General features: G+C 34.3%; 1 protein-coding gene across 2 annotated transcripts in view; it reads left to right on the top strand.

Moving 5' to 3' along the window:
- The window catches only part of UBR3 (ubiquitin protein ligase E3 component n-recognin 3), a 183,142-nt gene that overhangs the window by 40,150 nt on the left and 124,590 nt on the right, over nt 1-18,402 (top strand). For both annotated transcript variants that reach the window (XM_045558723.1, XM_045558722.1), the window contains exons 4-6: nt 1,734-1,877; nt 2,449-2,498; nt 17,323-17,389. In XM_045558723.1, coding sequence (XP_045414679.1) covers nt 1,734-1,877; nt 2,449-2,498; nt 17,323-17,389 — 261 coding nt within the window. The remainder of the gene's footprint in view (nt 1-1,733; nt 1,878-2,448; nt 2,499-17,322; nt 17,390-18,402) is intronic.

Genomic DNA, 18,402 nt, shown 5'->3' with positions numbered 1-18,402 from the left:
ATAGCTTGTATTTGAGTTTTGGTGATGAAGCTGGAGAGAAGTAAAATTTATACCTGGCTGTCCATTATTTCTTAAACCTAGAAAATGATTCTTTCTTTATTCAGAAACTATCAACTGTTGGGAAAGACAACAGGCAGGTTGTTCTTAATCATTATAAGAAGGTATGTCTAAGGAATGATTTGTGGTAATTGTCCTCTTTTATTTCTACAATTCTTTCTTTTTTTTCACTCATTCACTCACTGACCCACCCACCCGCCCACTCAGTCACTCACTCAGTCACTCACTTCTCTACAATTCTTTTTAATTCTTATTTCTTGAAATTAAACAATTGTTAACTTACATTCAGTGATGGAAATCAAATTAGATTTTGATTAAAAAGTTTGTTGCAGTCTAGCTTCATTTCTACTGTGATTACACACTCATTGGCTAGCTATGTTATCTTTCTAAGCCTCAGTTTCTTCACTTATAAAAGAAATTATACATTCATTTTTCTCAGGATTGTTATGAGGGGTTGATGAAATATATTTGTTAATTAAAAAGTTATTACAAAAATTTCATCTGTCTTTGAGATCAATGTCTGGCTTTTATTATTCAGGAGACATTTAATAATTTCTTACGTAGAACTCTGAAGTTTCTTTATTCTTTATAAACTAATGGTGGTTGTTTTTAATATGGGACTTTAATTGAGGGAGGGATGTATTCCCGATTGTTTAATCTGTGTTGCAGTTTGTTTTTTTAAAACCAGCCCAGATAGAGATTGAAAATTAAAATAAACAAACAAACAAACCCCACCAAAACTATTCTATTTCAATTATTGAGGCTAGCAAAGAAAGGAAACACAGAAAAGCTCAGCAAATATTAAACTCATTTGTATATTTATATATAGAGTGATTGAGAGCTTAATTTAAAATATATAATCTACCTAAGAGGTGACATATGCCATGGTAATTTGGCTTTCATATAGAGAATAATTTTTTCTTAAAGAACTCTGAATTATCAATCTGTTTTTCTTTCACTATTATGCTATCCTCTATAGTATATTAAAAAATAAAGAAAAAATTGTCAATAATTAATAAGTTCAAGTGCTATAAGAAAGTTCTTGGATTATTTAATTATAGAACCTAAACTCTTGAATATTTTTGGGAATAAATTAGTCTTAACTGATACTTCTATAGAAATTATACTTTTAATTCTTAAACATATAATAAAAAGCTTAGTAAAACAGGAATTAAAAGTAATTTCATTTGTAAAATTTGAAAATTCCACTCAGGTATTATCTCCTCCAGGAAGCCTTTTTTTTCTCAGCACTGTGCTTTGGGTATGTCTGAGTGCTTAGTATTGTGAGAGTACATATTGTCAAACTAAATTATCATCTGTCATATTACTTGTCTGCCTTTCTTTACCACTAATTTGCAATTTCCTGGAAGGCTGGGATCATTCCTTATTAATCTTTGAACCCCCTGTGCCTTGTATATATATTCCCTTGCATATTTTAGATGCTCAATTAGTTAGTAGACTTGACTATTTTTATAAACATGCTGTACATTCTGGTATTATTAATGCCAAACATAAGCAGAAAAATGTTATGTGAAGCTCTTTTATTCATTCTAGAGTTTTCCCTCCATTAGAATATTCACCAATTTTATTTATATATATTAGTTAATGAAATGATTGTACTTAGATTTTGAATGGAATATTTTTTTTTCTGATTTTAAGTTTGTTTTAAATATTAGGTCATGGAGAAAATGCTTGTGCAAAGAAAAGTCATGAAAAGTACCTTATAGCTTTGAAGAGCTCTGGACTTACATATCCTGAGGATAAGCTTGTTTATGGTATGCAGGAGCCATCTGCTGGTACTAGTACTCTGGCAGGTCAAGGTTTGTCTAAATATTTAATTTGAACAGTAGTAACTTTGCTGTATTAAAATAAAGAAGCCCCTCAAACTTTACTCATTGTTGAAGAAATTTATTTTGAACTAAAACATTGTCATTCTTTGTAAGAAAAGTAGTAAAGCTAGTAAAAATTTAGAGGCAAGAAAGAATAGATTGGCCAGAGAATGCATTTTCCTTAAATGGAATTTGATTAGTTTATTAAGGTTTGGTTCTAACTCATGAAAAATGTAACAGTTGCTATTCAAGAGTAGCCCCAAACTTTACTAGCTCCATATTTAAGTAAACCATGGTTTAAAATTAAAGATTAGAGAAAGAGATCCTTTTGAAACAGCATTTGTAATTGCTGTATTAAATCTGGGTTTTCAATGGAGATTTCCTATTGAAGTATCAACTTTTTAGGTCCAAACTTATTCAAGATAAATGTTGAACTTTGTCAAGATAACGGTCAGAATGAGGTGTCCTACTTAGCTTTTTTGTATCTGTATGTCTCAAAGTAATTTTAAAGTAAGCAATATCTGGCAACTATGAAAGGCAACTTTTTTTTTCTCCTCTAAAGGTTTTGCAGGTGCAACAGGAACATTGGGACAAATAGATTCTTCAGATGAGGTAAGATTTAAAGTTTAAAAATTTTAAGACTTCTAGCAATATACAGATTTGTGGATATTATCTAGTTTAAGTCTCTCATTCTATAGGCAAGGACACTGAAGTCCACAGTGGCTTCTGAAGGAAGTCTAGATCACACAGTTACTTAGAGAACAAGGACTACAACTAGATTTTTAGTTCTTATTTATAATTCATTTCTCTTTTCACAGTTTAAAAGTGGGAGATAGTGCAAGAACAGTCTCTGTTAGCAAAAAACGAACAAACAAAATACAGTGGGAGATAGAGATAGAGATTTCTCTTCAGAAGGTATCCCCAAATTTATCCATATAGTTGTCATATGTACAATGAAATTGTTTAAAAGATTTGTCTAGAATAATTTATTGAAAGAATATGAAATGTAATTATTTTTCCAATCTCATAATACAGTCATACCTTATATATCAAGGATTATTAAAAGAAAGCAATGTACTTAGAAATAGACCATCAATTTGAAATTTTAATTTTTATAGTCTTTAATAATAATAAATACTTCTAATAAATCCTTTATTACGTTTCTATATTTTTATTAGTATATAATTTATAAGAGAAAAATCAGTTTGTTATTTATGTTCTTGATACTTATAAAATTTAAATTTCATATTTCTAAGAATATATTTAATGATTAAAATCTACAAAACAAAATTACATTTAAACATACACATCTTTTTTCCTTTGGAAATCCATTTTGACTTGATAATATAGTATGAACTAAGCCAAATACACTCCTTTTGAAAGAATAGTTTCTATTATGTAAGTCTTGTAATTGATGTAATGCCTTAAAATTTAAATTTTATGGTAGTATATTTCTCCGATCAAAAGGCTCCCACAAAATGTAACATTTCGTGGAGTCTCACTTTGGGCAATTTTAATGTGTTTTAATCAGATTGGAGAGGTAGTTCAGTATGCTGCTGAGGAGTTTAACTCTGGAATTAGACTGTCTGGATTTGAATTCAGGCTCCTTTACCAATTAGTACTGTCACCTTGGGCAAGTGTCTCAACTTCTCTCTCCATCCCTGAATTTCCTCATCTGTAAAATGGAGATAATAATAGTACTTAATTCATGGGAATGTTATTAAGATTGAATGAATTAATATGTGTAAGCACTTAGACCACTGGTACCTGGCATATTGTAAACATTATATCTGTGTTTGCTAAAGAAATAAAATAAATTCATTAAAAAATTTGTGTAAATAGCTTAAAAATTTTTCTTTTTTAACTTTAGTTACTTTAAAAACGATATTGACAAATGGGGAAAACTTACTGATATTAAAATAGACTTTCAAAACTATATAAACATAATTTATTATTTTAACTAAAAGTGTAATAATTCCATTTTGAACATAAAGAGGGGAATGGTGGGAGTAAGAATGCTAATTCTTCATATGCTACAGAAGGAAATAATTGATAATAGATGTGGTTTTAAAGTGCTTATTCTGCATTAAGGGCATTTTGTGGGAAGGCAGAATGGCCTATCAATAGGCAAGCTCTGGGAAGATTAGGAGTTGAATATGAATGGATGAATGGGTACCTCGTTGGCTAAAGTCAGCCAAACAGCATAGGTGCCTTATTTATATCTATTGCCAATAGAAACTTGAGAAATTATTACATAATGAATGGTTTAGTGATTATACAAAACACTTTATTAAAATAATTTAAACATCTTGACTTGATTTAGGACAATCAAAATCTATGGTTTTATGTTTGTATTTATGTGGTAGGTTAGAACCTTAATATTATTTTTATCATGCCAAGTATTATGCATAACAACAGACTTGCTAATAATTCTTTATTTTCATGAATTGAATTTATTTCTGGATATATAAAAAGCTGATTTTCAATATTGATACTTTCTCTGCTGTCTAGTAAAGAAGTGACAGTAATTTTTGTCTTTGCCTAAACTCTCTAGATTAGCTTTTATATTTCCAATGGAGACTTTAATTGTACATAATTGCGTTGCAACAATATCATGTTATGATTGGATGCTAGAAGGACATCTGTGTGTGTGTGTTTGTGAGTGAAGGGGAGCTTTTGAATCTCTTGTAAAAGTAATTTCTAGGGCAATAGCAGGATTAGAAATATGCTCTTTTCTTCATTATTATTGCTTCTAATCTTGTCCTTTCTAGATCCTCTCTTCTGTTTCTTGCATTCTTTCCTCTTCGATTCTGTGTTTCAGCAACTTCTGTATATATGTTTTATATGATCATTTGTTCCTTAATTATGATTATTATGTCTCACTGTGAATACCCTGGCAAACACTTTTTGATGGTGACTTTAAAATTCCTCATTTCAGTCCCTATTCTCATAATATTTTTGTAATAGTAGCGGAGAAGGCTTACTTTTAGAGCATGTGATATATATTTAACCTATATATTTAAAAGTAGTTTAAACTCTTTGACCTTTAAATCATAATTTATAATTAAACTTTTAGTCCATTTAAAAATACTTTGTATAGTTTATATATTTATTACATTTTCTAATAGGATAAAAATGGAGTCATTTGAGCATCTGTTGAGGATTTGAAGTACAGTTGTTTAGCTGGAAGTGAATTGAAGGGATATCTACTTTAGTTTTTCTTTAAGAGAAACATTAGAAACATAATTTTGTTTCCTTTTACTATATGGTTAATTCTTCAGGTACTCCCCAAGGGGGCATGGTATGTATACTAGAAACAACTTGAGCTTTAGGGTCAAGCAGACCTAAGTTTGAATCTTGGCTGATATTATCCCTATGCTTTTTTACCATCTTTTTAAACTTCTAAACATAAGTTTCCTCATGAAAAATGGTGATAATTTTAATGTTAGAATTAAATGGTATATACAAAGTGCCTATCATGGACCAGGTATAAATTTGACTTTTGATAAAACATTTTCTATCCTAGTGCTTTATGAGTAGAAGGGATTCAAGTATTTGAATTTTGAGCTATTGTAGGTCATGCTATAGAAATTTCTGCTAATCTTTCCAGAGAGAATAGTTTACTAAAGCATGGTTTAAAGGCAATGAAGTTTATCTTTAAAAATTTAATTAAAAGATTACCTAAGTAATATTTAAATACACTGTAGTTGTTTTGCTGGACAATTCAGATAAAACAAAAGTCTCCCCTTTATCCTCTCTAATACTAGCCCCTTTCTGGGTATCTACAGTTAATAGTTTGGATGTCCCTGTCAGATCCATTTGTATGTAGTTAAATAACTATGTGTTTATAGAACTGTATAGTGTGTGTGAGTAAGTAAATGTTACACTATTTGTGATTTGTTTTTATTTACTCTGTAATCTGTTGTGTAAATCAATCTTTGTATTCTTTTCTTTCCATCTGTTGTGTAGTATTCTGAAATGTGAATACACTAGAGTTTATCTAGTCATTTTCTTAATTTAAAATTTTTTGTTACAAAATAGAATACTCCTGTTTCTTTTTATGCAGATGTGCAAATATTTCTCTAATGTGTGGAATTGCTAGGTCACAGCATATGTGTATCTTAAATTTTAATAGATTATATTTCTTTCTGATTTTAAAAGTCACACATGTACATATTTAAGGTGAAACGTATAGAAAAGTTTAAAGATTAGACCATTACCCAGGGCCAATCATAGAAAAGTTTTAGTGATAAAGTCAAGAAAATTTCTATTTTAATTATGATTGTGATCATAATTTTTTATGTAAAATATATATTTATTTATATTTTGTTGATAAATGTACTACAAAGTCTTTGTTTTGTGGTTTTGAACCTGTTTTCAAGTCTTGAGTTAGAAATAGAAAAGTCATGTGATATAACAAAAATAAAAATAAAAACTAGGAGGAGGCATTTCAAAGACTATAACAATTATGAATACTAGAGCTAAAAGGGACCTTAAAGTTCCTCTTGTTTGTCTTATTATGAATGAGGAAACTGAATTCCATAGAATTAACTGATTGATTCAGGCTGGTGAATAGCATCTAGTTAGTGGTAGAATTGAAATTGGATACTAGATTTCTTCTGCTGATCTAGTGTTCTTTCTGTAAAGTGGATAGACCACTGTTCTCGTTACTATTGCTATGCAGCAAATTTGTCCAAAACTTTGTGTCTTAAAATTACCATTTTATTTTGCTCAGAATTTTATGACTCAGGAATTTGGAAGGACAGGTGGGCACTTCTCACTTGGATTATCTCATGTGGTTGATTTAGTTGTGGCTGTAGCTACAGTCATCTGAAGGTTAAACTGAGATGGAGATCTAACATGGATCACTCATAGGACTGACAGTTGATTCTGGCTGTCCAGAAGGAGCTCTGCTGGCTGTTGATCAGAGTGCCTACATGTGGTTTTTCCAGCATGATGGTCTCAAGTTGGACATCTTAAGTAGTGACTGATTTCTCCCAGAGTGAGCAGCACAAGAGCAGAAGCCATAGAACCTTTTCTGAGGTAGCCTTACAAGTTACATGGTGACACTTCCACTGTATCCTATTAGTTATAAGTGAGTAGCAAAATATGTCCAGATTTAGTGGGAGGTGATATAGATCCCACCCTTTGATGGGAGAAATGTCAAAAAAATTTGTAAACACATTTTAAAACTTCTACAACCAGGACGTGACATTAGCCATTCTTTTCCTTGGGTTCTGTCTCTCTTTCTCTCTCCCTCTCTCTCTCTGTGTATGCATGTGTGTGTGTGTTTTATTTTATTTTTTTCTTTTTGGGTTCTCTTGAGATCGAATAATGACTAGTGATTATAGCTAAATAACATACCAATAATTGATTACAGATTTTTATATCCATTTCAGTGGCTCTTGTCTCTTGGGAAAAACTATAACTAATAATAAAATACCGCTATAGCCAGTAATGGCTCTTGTAGGGTTTTAGTGAATATTGAAGTTTTCCTTAAGTATAACAGTTACTACTGTAAATCGAGAGGATAAAAGCTTATATTTAAGGTTTAAGATATTTTAGAGAGTTAATTTTTACCTTTGTAAAACAAAAGGGAATATACTAAAATTTTACTATTAATATCATTCATTGCAGCTTAAGGAACAAAATACACTTTTGAATTTAATTAATACTAAAACTACACAATTATTGTTACTCTTCTGCTATTCTCTTCTTGGGGTTGTTTATCCCTGTGGCCCCCAGCCCCCATCAGTGGCCTGTTAGGGATTGGGCTGCAGAGCTCTACCCCACAACCCAAGTCCATGGAAAAATTGTTTTCCATGAAACTTAGGAATTGGGGTGAAGGGGGGTGCACAGCAGGAGATGAGCAGGCAAGCCAGCGAAGCTGCTCCCCCTCCCCATCACTTGTGCTCCCATCCCTGCTTGAATCACCCCACCCACCTCCCGCCCCCATGGAAATGAAACCGGTCCCTGGTGCCAAAAAGGTTGGGGACCACTGATATCCTGTTTTATTTTTGTTTGTTTCTTATTTCTTAATGGCAAACATTATTTTATTAGGACCTGTGGCCTACATGGGAAAATAATTCCATTGGGGGCCAGATATCCTAAGCAAGAAGCAAGTTAATTGAGTTTGTGCAGTTTATTTAGAAAGAAATATAAGAATTTCCACCCACTCACTTAAAAACTAATGTCATTATTTTACATTTCTATTGTACTTTTATTCTTTTCAAAGCATTTATATATATTACTTAAAATGATTAAAAATGTAAGAATTAATAAAGAATGGAATAGATTAGGGAGAAAATAGATGAAGGGATAAGATGGTTGGAAAGAGCATGGTAGAGGAAAAATACTTAGATATAGATGTTCTTGAACAAGTATCTGTTTTATGCCATTTAAAAATTTCATTAAGGCTTTTAAAGCCATACTGTATTTTATTTCATTTAAAAAAATTATTTTATTATTATTTTTTTGAGACAGCCTCTCTCTGTCACCCTAGGTAAAGTGCAGTGATGTCATCATAGCTCACTGTAGCCTCAAACTCCTGGGCTGAAGCAATCCTCTTGCCTCAGCCTCCCAAGTAGCCAGGACTACAGGTGTGTGCCAGGATGCCTGGCTAATTTTTCTATTGTTAGTAGAGACAGGGTCTCCCTCTTGCTCAAGCTGGTCTCGAACTCCTGAGCTCAAGTAATCCTCATGCCTCAGCCTCCCAGAGTGCTGTGATTACAGGCATGAGCCACTGTGCCCAGCCCCCGTACTGCATTTTATTTGCAACTGTATGCACAAATAGCATATTTACTTTAGTATCTATATTTGAAATTAGGTAGAGCTCAATGATTAGAATTTCTGTACCCTTACTCTATAGACCCATGGGATTATTAAGCAAATTCTTTTTATGATTTCATTCTTGTAATTTAAGAAATTATATATAAAGGAAGATAAAATGAGAAGAAGAGAACAGTGACATCTTCATTACTACTGTAGAGAGGGAATTTTAACCATTTGTAAAATGTTTTAAAATAGAATTTAAAATTGAAAGAGACTCTAGATGTAGTCTAATCCAACCACTTCATTTTAAAAATGAAGAAACAGATTTGAAACTATAACTGTAGCAGGATTTCTATTTGCAGAGTTTTATTTGAATGATCATATATATTAGTCTAGTTAATTTTATTCATAGAAGTTGTATCAGATATTTGTCCCCACTGTCCCTAGAGTAACAGAACATTATGTACTCAGCAGTGCTATTTATACACATGACATTCTTTATCCTACTACTACTTATTCTTTTTTTTGTGTAGCTCATATAAAGTAAGAGTAGAAAATGTTGTTTATGTTTTATTGAACCAAAAAAGAAAATGAATTAAGAGCATAACTTTATAAAGTATTTTAAAGTTTAAATTTATATTCTTTTTTGTTTGAATTTATAACCATCAGATAATCCAATTCAAAAGAAAATTTCTCCAGTATTATAGCTAAGTGGGTCATTAGAGACTTTCTCAGAAGGAATAGGATCGTTTAGATAAAGATAACTTTTAAAGGAAAGAATATATTTACTGTGGCCATTACTATAAGCAATGTCCATTTATCTGTGTACAGTGACCACATCATTAATCTTTGTGACTTTAAGGTACCTAGCTAATAATACAAATGAAATCATTTAAAACACTTTCCTCCTGACAATATGTACATCTATTGTGGAAGTATTGAAAAACAGAAAAAGGCATAAAAAGGAAAACATTTTTCTTCAGCTCTATCATCCAGAGATTACCATTGTTTATTAATTTTGGTTGTTTACTTCTAGTCTTTTTTCCTGCATACTCTTATATAATTGAGAAATAATCATTTGGCACATTAAAATAAGTTACTGTATAGCTATGCTCTGAATATTCTTGCCTTTTTTCAAGATAAAATCCCAATGAACAGTTAAAACTAATTTGCCAAAACTTGTAGCAAAAGTAGGGTTTTTTTTTTTTATTGTTTTATTTTGAGACAGTCTCCTCTGTTGCCTGGGCTAGAGTGATGTGGTGTCAGCCTAGCTCACAGCAACCTCAAATGCCCAGGCTCAAGCAGTCCTCCTGCCTCAGCCTCCCAAGTAACTAGGACTACAGGTACACGCCAGGACACCCAGCTCATTTTTCTATTTTTAGTAGAGATGGGGTCTCACTCTTGCTCAGGCTGGTCTCGAACTCCTGACCACAAGTGATCCTCCTGCTGTGGCTTCCCAGAGTGCTAGGATTACAGGCATGAGCGACCATGCCCGGCCAAAAGTAGGATTATTGAAATAAAAAATCAGAGATACTTTTTATAAATGAATAGATAAAAGAGAATTAATTTTACTTTTGGAGGTATAGGTTTTAATTTTAATTTGTTTTTTTTTTTTTTTTTTTTTTTTTTTTTGAGACAGAGTCTCACTCTGTTGCCCGGGCTAGAGTGAGTGCTGTGGCATCAGCCTAGCTCACAGCAACCTCAAACTTCTGGGCTCAGGTGATCCTCCTGCCTCAGCCTCCCAAGTAGCTGGGACTACAGGCATGCGCCATCATGCCCGGCTAATTTTTTCTATATATATATTTTTAGCTGTTCATATAATTTCTTTCTATTTTTAGTAGAGACGGGGTCTCGCTCTTGCTCAGGCTGGTCTCGAACTCCTGAGCTCAAACAATCCGCCCGCCTCGGCCTCCCAGAGTGCTAGGATTACAGGCGTGAGCCACCTCGCCCGGCCTAATTTTCATTTGTTATCTATAAGTTACATTAATGGTGAAGGGTTGGGTGGGGAATCACATAAACTTTTGATGGGAAAGGCATTAGAAATATCAAATGTATTTCTTTTCCAGTGCAGGAATTGATTTTACAACATTCCTGACCATTGATAAGCCTCCAACACTTCCGATGGTAGGAGCTTACCTAGTTTATGAGGCAACTTACTCCTCTGTTTGATATCTCTAATAATTAGGAAGTCTTTCTTAATATTGTATTAAATATTATGACTTTCACACATTTTTTTCTTATTTTGCCCTCTGGAAAGATTGTTATTTCTATGTGATACTTCTTTAAATATTTACCTTTAGTTATTTAATACTCTGTTGTACTCTTTAAATATTTAATACTCTGTTGTACACTTTAAATATTTACCTTTAGTTATTTAATACTCTGTTGTAGCTTGTTCTTTTATCTGTCTAGTAAATTCATTCCCCTTTAAAATCTGTGTTCTGATTCAGTGCATAGTGATGGGACATCTTTTGATAAGCATACTGTGTCTTCATTAAGGCTTTGGGTTTTTTGTTAGCCTTTTAGCAGCTGTCCTACACTGCTGGCAGGAGCCATAGTGGTCAAATGAAATGACCAAGTTTCCTCTCCCACCAAATTACAGCTGACAATTTAGAGCTCCCTCCCTGTTCTGTACTTTTCAAGTTGAATTAAAGCAAACAGGGCCAGGTGCGCTGGCTCACGCCTGTAATCCTAGCACTCTGGGAGGCCGAGGCGGGTGGATCATTTGAGCTCAAGAGTTCGAGACCAGCCTGAGCAAGAGCGAGACCCTGTCTCTACTAAAAATAGAAAGAAATTATATGGACAGCTAAAAATGTATATAGAAAAATTAGCCGGGCATGGTGGCGCATGCCGGTAGTCCCAGCTACTGGGGAGGCTGAGGCAGAAGGATTGCTTGAGCCCAGGAGTTTGAGGTTGCTGTGAGCTAGGCTGACGCCACGGCACTCACTCTAGCCCAGGCAACAGAGCAAGACTCTGTCTCAAAAAAAAAAAAAAAAAAGGCAAACAATCTTAGATTATAATAGTTTACATAAATCCTTTAAATTTCATTTTATTATTCTAATCTTTCAAGATCTCCATTGGATTTTATTTTTATAACCTGATATGTTAAAGATTCCTTCTGCCGTTGTGATTCTGTATTAACATTCTTTGGTGTTGTTTTAACCAGCTGTGAATTTATTTGACTTCTTTTTATGGAGCTCAGATTTTTTCATCTGCCTAGTAAATTCATCAAAGAAAGAAAGGTTAATTTAGGTTGAGAAACCATCAGACTGGGGAATCTGATTTTCTTGGACTTTCTTGTCTTTTGTTGTCTTGTTTCTTGTCCAAAAGGATTTGGACCTATGTCTATATTTTGTACCTGAAACACATGTAGCAATGGTGCCTACTTCCCTGCACAGGGACTAGTTGAGGTCTGGAAAGTTGTTTTTTTTTTTGAGATAGGGTCTTGCTCTGGTGCCTGGGCTAGGGTGCAGTGGCATCAGCCTAGCTTACAGCAACCTCAAACTCCTGGGCTCAAGCGATCAAGCGAGTAGCAGGGACTACAGGCATGTGCCACCACACCTGGCTAAATTTTCTATTTTTTTTGTAGAGATGGGGTCTTCTTGCTCAGGCTGGTCTCTAACTCCTGACCTCAAGTGATTCTCCTCCCTTAGCTTCCCAAAGTGCTAGGATTATAGGTGTGAGCCACTTCACCCAGCCAACTCAATTTATTTCCTCTGCTCAGTTGGACATCTTCTCCCAGGGTCCTGTACTGCTTCCTCATGGATAAATGGGAATAACCTCCCCATCATGAATTTGGAGGGATGAGAAATTGTGGTCATGTTAACTGTTTTGTTTTCATCTTCTTTAATGCCTGAAATTCCCACTGTTGGGAATTATTCCTGTTTGTTAAAAGTATTGTTCTTTCTCAAAATAAAAATGTGGGACTTCTAATAGATAACACAGTAATCCATTATCTTGAGCAAATTGTGACAATTAGTAGTAGTACTGGAAATCAGACTTAAAGACTTCAATTCATATTCACTGTTGAATAAATAGAAAATAAATATTAACAGAAGATAATAAGATTACCTAAAACTTTTATTACTTAGATATGACTCACTGTAAACATCTGTATTCTGATAGATTTTTATATATAGTATATTTTAATGATTTCATGTTATACATACTTCCTTATAACTTGCTTTTCTCATTAATGATAGTTTTGAACATCGATAATAAGGATTATACTAACATATTTTTATTTGTGTTTATCATCAGTACTTAAATGGTTTCATACTGCATATGCTATTTTAAATAGCATGCTTTCTCACTTAAAATAATAGTTTTTGGTATCTGTCTGATCACAATGAATATAGGACTCGAGCATTGCTTTTCTTCATATGGTGCAGGCATGGTATTAGGTCATTAAATATGAAATGTCTAATTTTGAATCAAAAGTGTAGTTTATTATATCTCAAACAAGAAGCAGTACAGGTAATCAAAATATGCACCTAAACTATTGACATAGTCTTGCCATCTTAACAGTAGCTTGTTTATGCCAGTAGCAAAGAAGCCTGAAGAGAGTGGTGATGAAATTGCGAAAGGCATTTTCCACAGTTTGTTGAGAATTGAATATTTTTCCTTGCAAGAAGTGCTCTAAAGCCTGGAAGAAGTGGTAGTCAGTTGGTGCAAGGTCGGGTGAATATAGTAGATGACAAGAGTTTCTAAGTCCAGCTTCTGTAGTTTGAGCAGCGTTGTTTGTGTGACATATGGTTGAGCATTGTCTTGCAAGAAGTTTGGTTTGTCTTTATTGACCAATCTTAGCTGCTTAATCTTAAGCATCCTTATCATTTCGTACATTTGGTTGCAGTAGACATCTGCTGTAATCGCTTGACCAGGTTTCATGAAGCTGTAGTGGATAATACCAGTGTTGGACCACCAAACAGACACCATTAGCTTTTTTTGATGAATATTCAGTTTTCGACTGTGTTTTGGCACTTCATCTTTATCCAACCATTGTGCCAAATGCTCTCGATTGTCAAAAAAAATCCATTTTTCATCACACGGAACAATATGATATAGAAATGGTTTGTGTTTATGTCATGACAGCAAAGAAAGGCAAGTTTCGAGATGATTTCTCCTCTGATGCTTGTTTAATTTATGAGGAACCCATCTATCCAGCTTCTTTACCTTGCCGATTTGTTTCAAATGGTCCAGTATAATTGAATAGTAATGTCAAACCTGCTGCTAATTCATTGGTAGGTTGAGATGAATTTGCTTCCACTACAGCTTTTAGCTCTTCGTTATCCACTTTGGTCTCAGGTCACCCATGTGGCTCATTTTCAAGATTAAAATCACCAGAATGGATCTTCTCAAACCTTCGACTTACTGCATGTTCATTATCCACATCCTTCTCGAACACTTTGTTGATATTTTGAGCTGTCTGCACAGCATTGGTTCTACAATGGAGCTCATATTCAAAAATAACACAAATTTTTGACTTATCCATAGTTTCACAAAAATTGCTTTAAAAAATTTGAAAGATAATCACAAGCCAAAGTATGCATTTGAAAGACAGAGGATGTACCTTCACAATAAAAATAAAATAAGAAGTGTTAAAGTGAAATGTCAGAGATATCAACTGTCAAACTTAGCACTTAAGGAAATTGGATATTTTATACTCAATAACCTAATATAATTTATTTACCTAATCCTCTTCTGTGGGAAGGCAAAAACATTTTGTTTTGTTATTATAAATAACATTGCTGGCGGGGCGCGGTGGCCCACGCTTGTAATCCTAGCACTCTGGGAGGCCGAGGCGGGTGGATCGCTTGAGGTCAGGAGTTCGAGACCAGCTCTGAGCAAGAGTGAGACCCCCGTCTCTACTAAAAATAGAAAGAAATTAACTAAACAACTAAAAATATAGAGAAAACATTAGCCGGGCATGGTGGCGCATGCCTGTAATCCCAGCTACTCAGGAGGCTGAGGCAGAAGGATTGCTTGAGCCCAGGAGTTTGAGGTTGCTGTGAGCTAGGCTGATGCCATGGCACTCTAGCCTGGTCAATAGAGTGAGACTCTGTCTCAAAAATAAATAAGTAAGTAAATAAATAAATAAATAAATAACATTGTGATAAATAGATATACACATATTCCTATTCACTTGTCTAATTATTTCCTCAGGATAAATTCTTAGAACTGGAATTTCTTTTCTAAAAATAAATGTACTTTAAAGACTTTTGACATGCACGTTGGGAAATTAGCATTTAGGAAAATTATACTGGTATATATTCTCACCATAAATGTACAGAAGTACCCATTTTTCCACCAGTTTAGATGGAGATACTCTCCCTTCCTCTCTGTATTTATAACCCATGTTAGGCCCAACTTAGTGATCCATGTTTCCAGAATTTTGTCTTTGTGCCTTTGCTCATGCTGTCTTTTCTTCTTGGAATGACTTTCCCCTCCTTTTCTTCAATAAGTCTACTTTTCCTTTAGGACTATAAGGCCAGGAAATTTGTAGAACTTAATATTGCTATGACCATCACTTGATCAAGGATAGTCTTTTCATCGGAAGTTTATATTTGAAATTATCCTAGTAATCATAACCTGGGACATGTCTTGTTTTCCCATTTGTTTTTTCTTTCAGATCTGGGAGAACAGTTCTTAAGTGGCCTTTAGCTAAAATCTCAAACTTCTAAACACTCTGGACCCTGTCATGTCATTTAACATTTTTGTGTCTGTTTTCTGTCTTTTAAAGCTTCAAATTTCCTTCTGGTGAATTTTCCAGGGGCAAAGTGAGAGTGGCAGAGGAGGGGAAGAATGTAGTTTGACTGTAAGTCCTGCTGCCATAGAGGCCTAGCAAAGGTGAAGGTTAACAGGGAGGGCATATTGAAGTGCTCAGTAAATGCTGAAAGAGCTAAGTGGTAGCTCTGGAAAACCTCAGAGAATGGCCCCTGAGGACTGATGCTGAACTTGATAGACTCCTGAAGTAAAGGCTACTATGTTTGGGCCAAGAAAGCTGCACCAGTAATAGGGGTGCAGCATGAAGCTGAGGCTACTTTTCTACTTTTGGAGATTTGATGGTCTTTAATTGAGAAAGTATCTGGGGATTTATACTACAGTTCTAACCTGCCACCAACACCATTGTTAGCACAACCGATTATATACCAAAATACTGCTGTACATGTCTTTATAATACTGGTTGGCTCATATGCGTTTGAAAAATAAGGAAAAGATGTCAGTATAACATGGAAGTTGTTGATTCATGTGCAGTATTTCCTGGTTTAGGAGAGCTGGGATAGTGGGGCAGAGTCAATAACCTTTAGCTGGAGAGGAAAAAACCCTGAACTCGGCTGTGAAGGCAGCAGGAGCCTTTTAGCCGTATTTTAAGAAAATTAGAAATGAGCACCTGCATCTAGGGCTTCCTCCCCAAAAGGTGCACCCCTAGCTTTCTCAGTTTCACAAGTGGCAGCCTCCTTTTTTTGCTCCTCTTACCTCTGTATTGTCTCAGCTGGCTGGCTTTCTCACTGTTGTTGTGCAGTGTTGACATCTTCTGAGACAGCTTTAAAGTACTCAAGATGTTTGCCTGGGCATGCAAATTATCTCTCCAGGTACCAATTATTGCTTTTGTTACTTTTCTGGTTACAAACTTGAATAGATTCTGTGTGGTCTGCCCCTTACCCTTTTTTCCTCATAAGCGTTGTTACTTTAATGTGAGGTTTTTCAGGAATGCATATATTCACATGTGAGCAGAAATGCTTGTATTTCCTTCTTGGATTTTTTCCTGTGCATATTTTAATTTGTTATTATTTTTTAACTCTCAACTCTAGCTTCTAATATGTTATGCTTATTTTTCAGAATTTGATTTCTTCTTTTTTTTTTTTAATTTTTATTTTTTTGAGACAGAGTCTCGCTCTGTTGCCCGACTAGAGTGAGTGCCGTGGCATCAGCCTAGCTCACAGCAACCTCAAACTCCTGGGCTTAAGCAATCCTACAGCCTCAGCCTCCCGAGTAGCTGGGACTACAGGCGTGCGCCACCATGCCCGGCTAATTTTTTTCTCTATATATTTTTAGTTGGCCAGATAATTTCTTTCTATTTTTAGTGGAGATGGGGTCTCGCTCTTGCTGAGGCTGGTCTCGAACTCCTGACCTCGAGCAATCCACCCGCCTCAGCCTCCCAGAGTGCTAGGATTACAGGCGTGAGCCACCGCGCCCAGCCTAGAATTTGATTTCTTGAACTCATTTTGTCTTACACACTTCAAATCCTTTCCTCTATTCATTGTTTTAGTCCTCTCCCCTTCTCTCCTGCCTTCCTATGATAATCTCTTTCACTCCCCATTTTAGCGTTTTTGTGCATTTGGTGTTATGTTTACAAGGTTAGGAAAACTTTTATTTGGCATTTTGGGGTGTTTAAGAGTCTTCCATCAGAAACAAAGATTAAGTTTAAGAGTTCTTGTATTTCAATATACTAGGGATATTTCACTGCATTTTAAAATCAAAATTAGCAGCATTAAAAAGATATTATAGCAAATACATACAAACACAAAGTAAAATACATTGATTAATAGTATGTAAGCATGCATATATTATATGTTAACATAATTTATAGGCACATTTATATTTATATAAAATGTACACATTTATGAATATGACTGTATATAATGCTAATTTTGTTTTCCTCCAGGATGATCAGGATGGAAGTCAAGGTCTGGGCAAGAGAAAGAGAGTAAAACTAAGTAGTGGCACCAAAGGTATTTATATTGGTTTTTTTCCTTGAATAAAATACTTCTAAAAAGGTTTAATTAATAATACTTGATGGGCTAGCCACATTGACATCACAACTGTTTGAATGGAGAGTTATGTTATTAAATTTATCTAATGATAGAAAAGTGTTGTTAAGGGGTTGGTTGTGGGGACCTCCAAAATAAATAAAATCCTTACTGTTGGGATTTTGTTCATTGTTTTCATCATAAAATGTCCTTTATCATATTTGATTTTCATTGATTATTTGATTTGGATCCAGTATTTTTGGTGTGAAGTTTTAATTTGGTTTATATTCTTTTATAATCCTGAGTCATGCAATTTCAAGAGTGAAAAAGGAAAAGCAAGGGAGAGACACAGAATGGGAATGAACTAATAGCACTTAACACATAGTAAGGGCTCAGTAAGGACTCATACATGCTTACTTAGAGGAGGAAGTAGGTATGCCTATGACGAGGGAATAGATTACTAATAATAATGATTAATATTTATCGAACCTTTTGTATGTGTTAAGCACTTCACATGCATTCATTCAATTCTCAAAGTAACTGTATGAAGCAGATTTTATCTTTTTACCATTTTATGAATAGAGAAACCAAGCATATTAGAGACCGTAGCTAATGAGGGATAGATCTTTAATTCAAATCCCAAAGCCTAAGCTTTTAACCACTGTTTTCTTGACCCTCACTAAAAGCTACTTTAGAGTACTTGTGATGAGTGGGCAGCTTGTGCTTTGAATTTTTGGTGTGGATTTCCAAATCTTAACATGGTCTGTTTTCTGGGTTAGCGTAGTTTGTTAGAGAGTGTCCAGAGGTTAAAATATTATTTTGATGAAAAGAAAATTCTTACTTCTGCTGATTTAGTTATATTGTGGAACATCTAAGACTGCCTGGAAAGGCTGAACATGAAGCCTCGTTTTCTGCGTCTGTTCTTAGTTACTTATGCTGCTGCATTTAACTCATGGGCAGTGCTAGCAAAGGTTATGAAATTTTATCTGCATTCC

Source organism: Lemur catta, chromosome 8 (assembly GCF_020740605.2).
Source record: "Lemur catta isolate mLemCat1 chromosome 8, mLemCat1.pri, whole genome shotgun sequence".
Classification (NCBI taxonomy): domain Eukaryota; kingdom Metazoa; phylum Chordata; class Mammalia; order Primates; family Lemuridae; genus Lemur; species Lemur catta.
The sequence above is the reverse complement of the archived record's forward strand: the minus strand, read 5'-3'. Positions and strand labels throughout refer to the sequence as shown.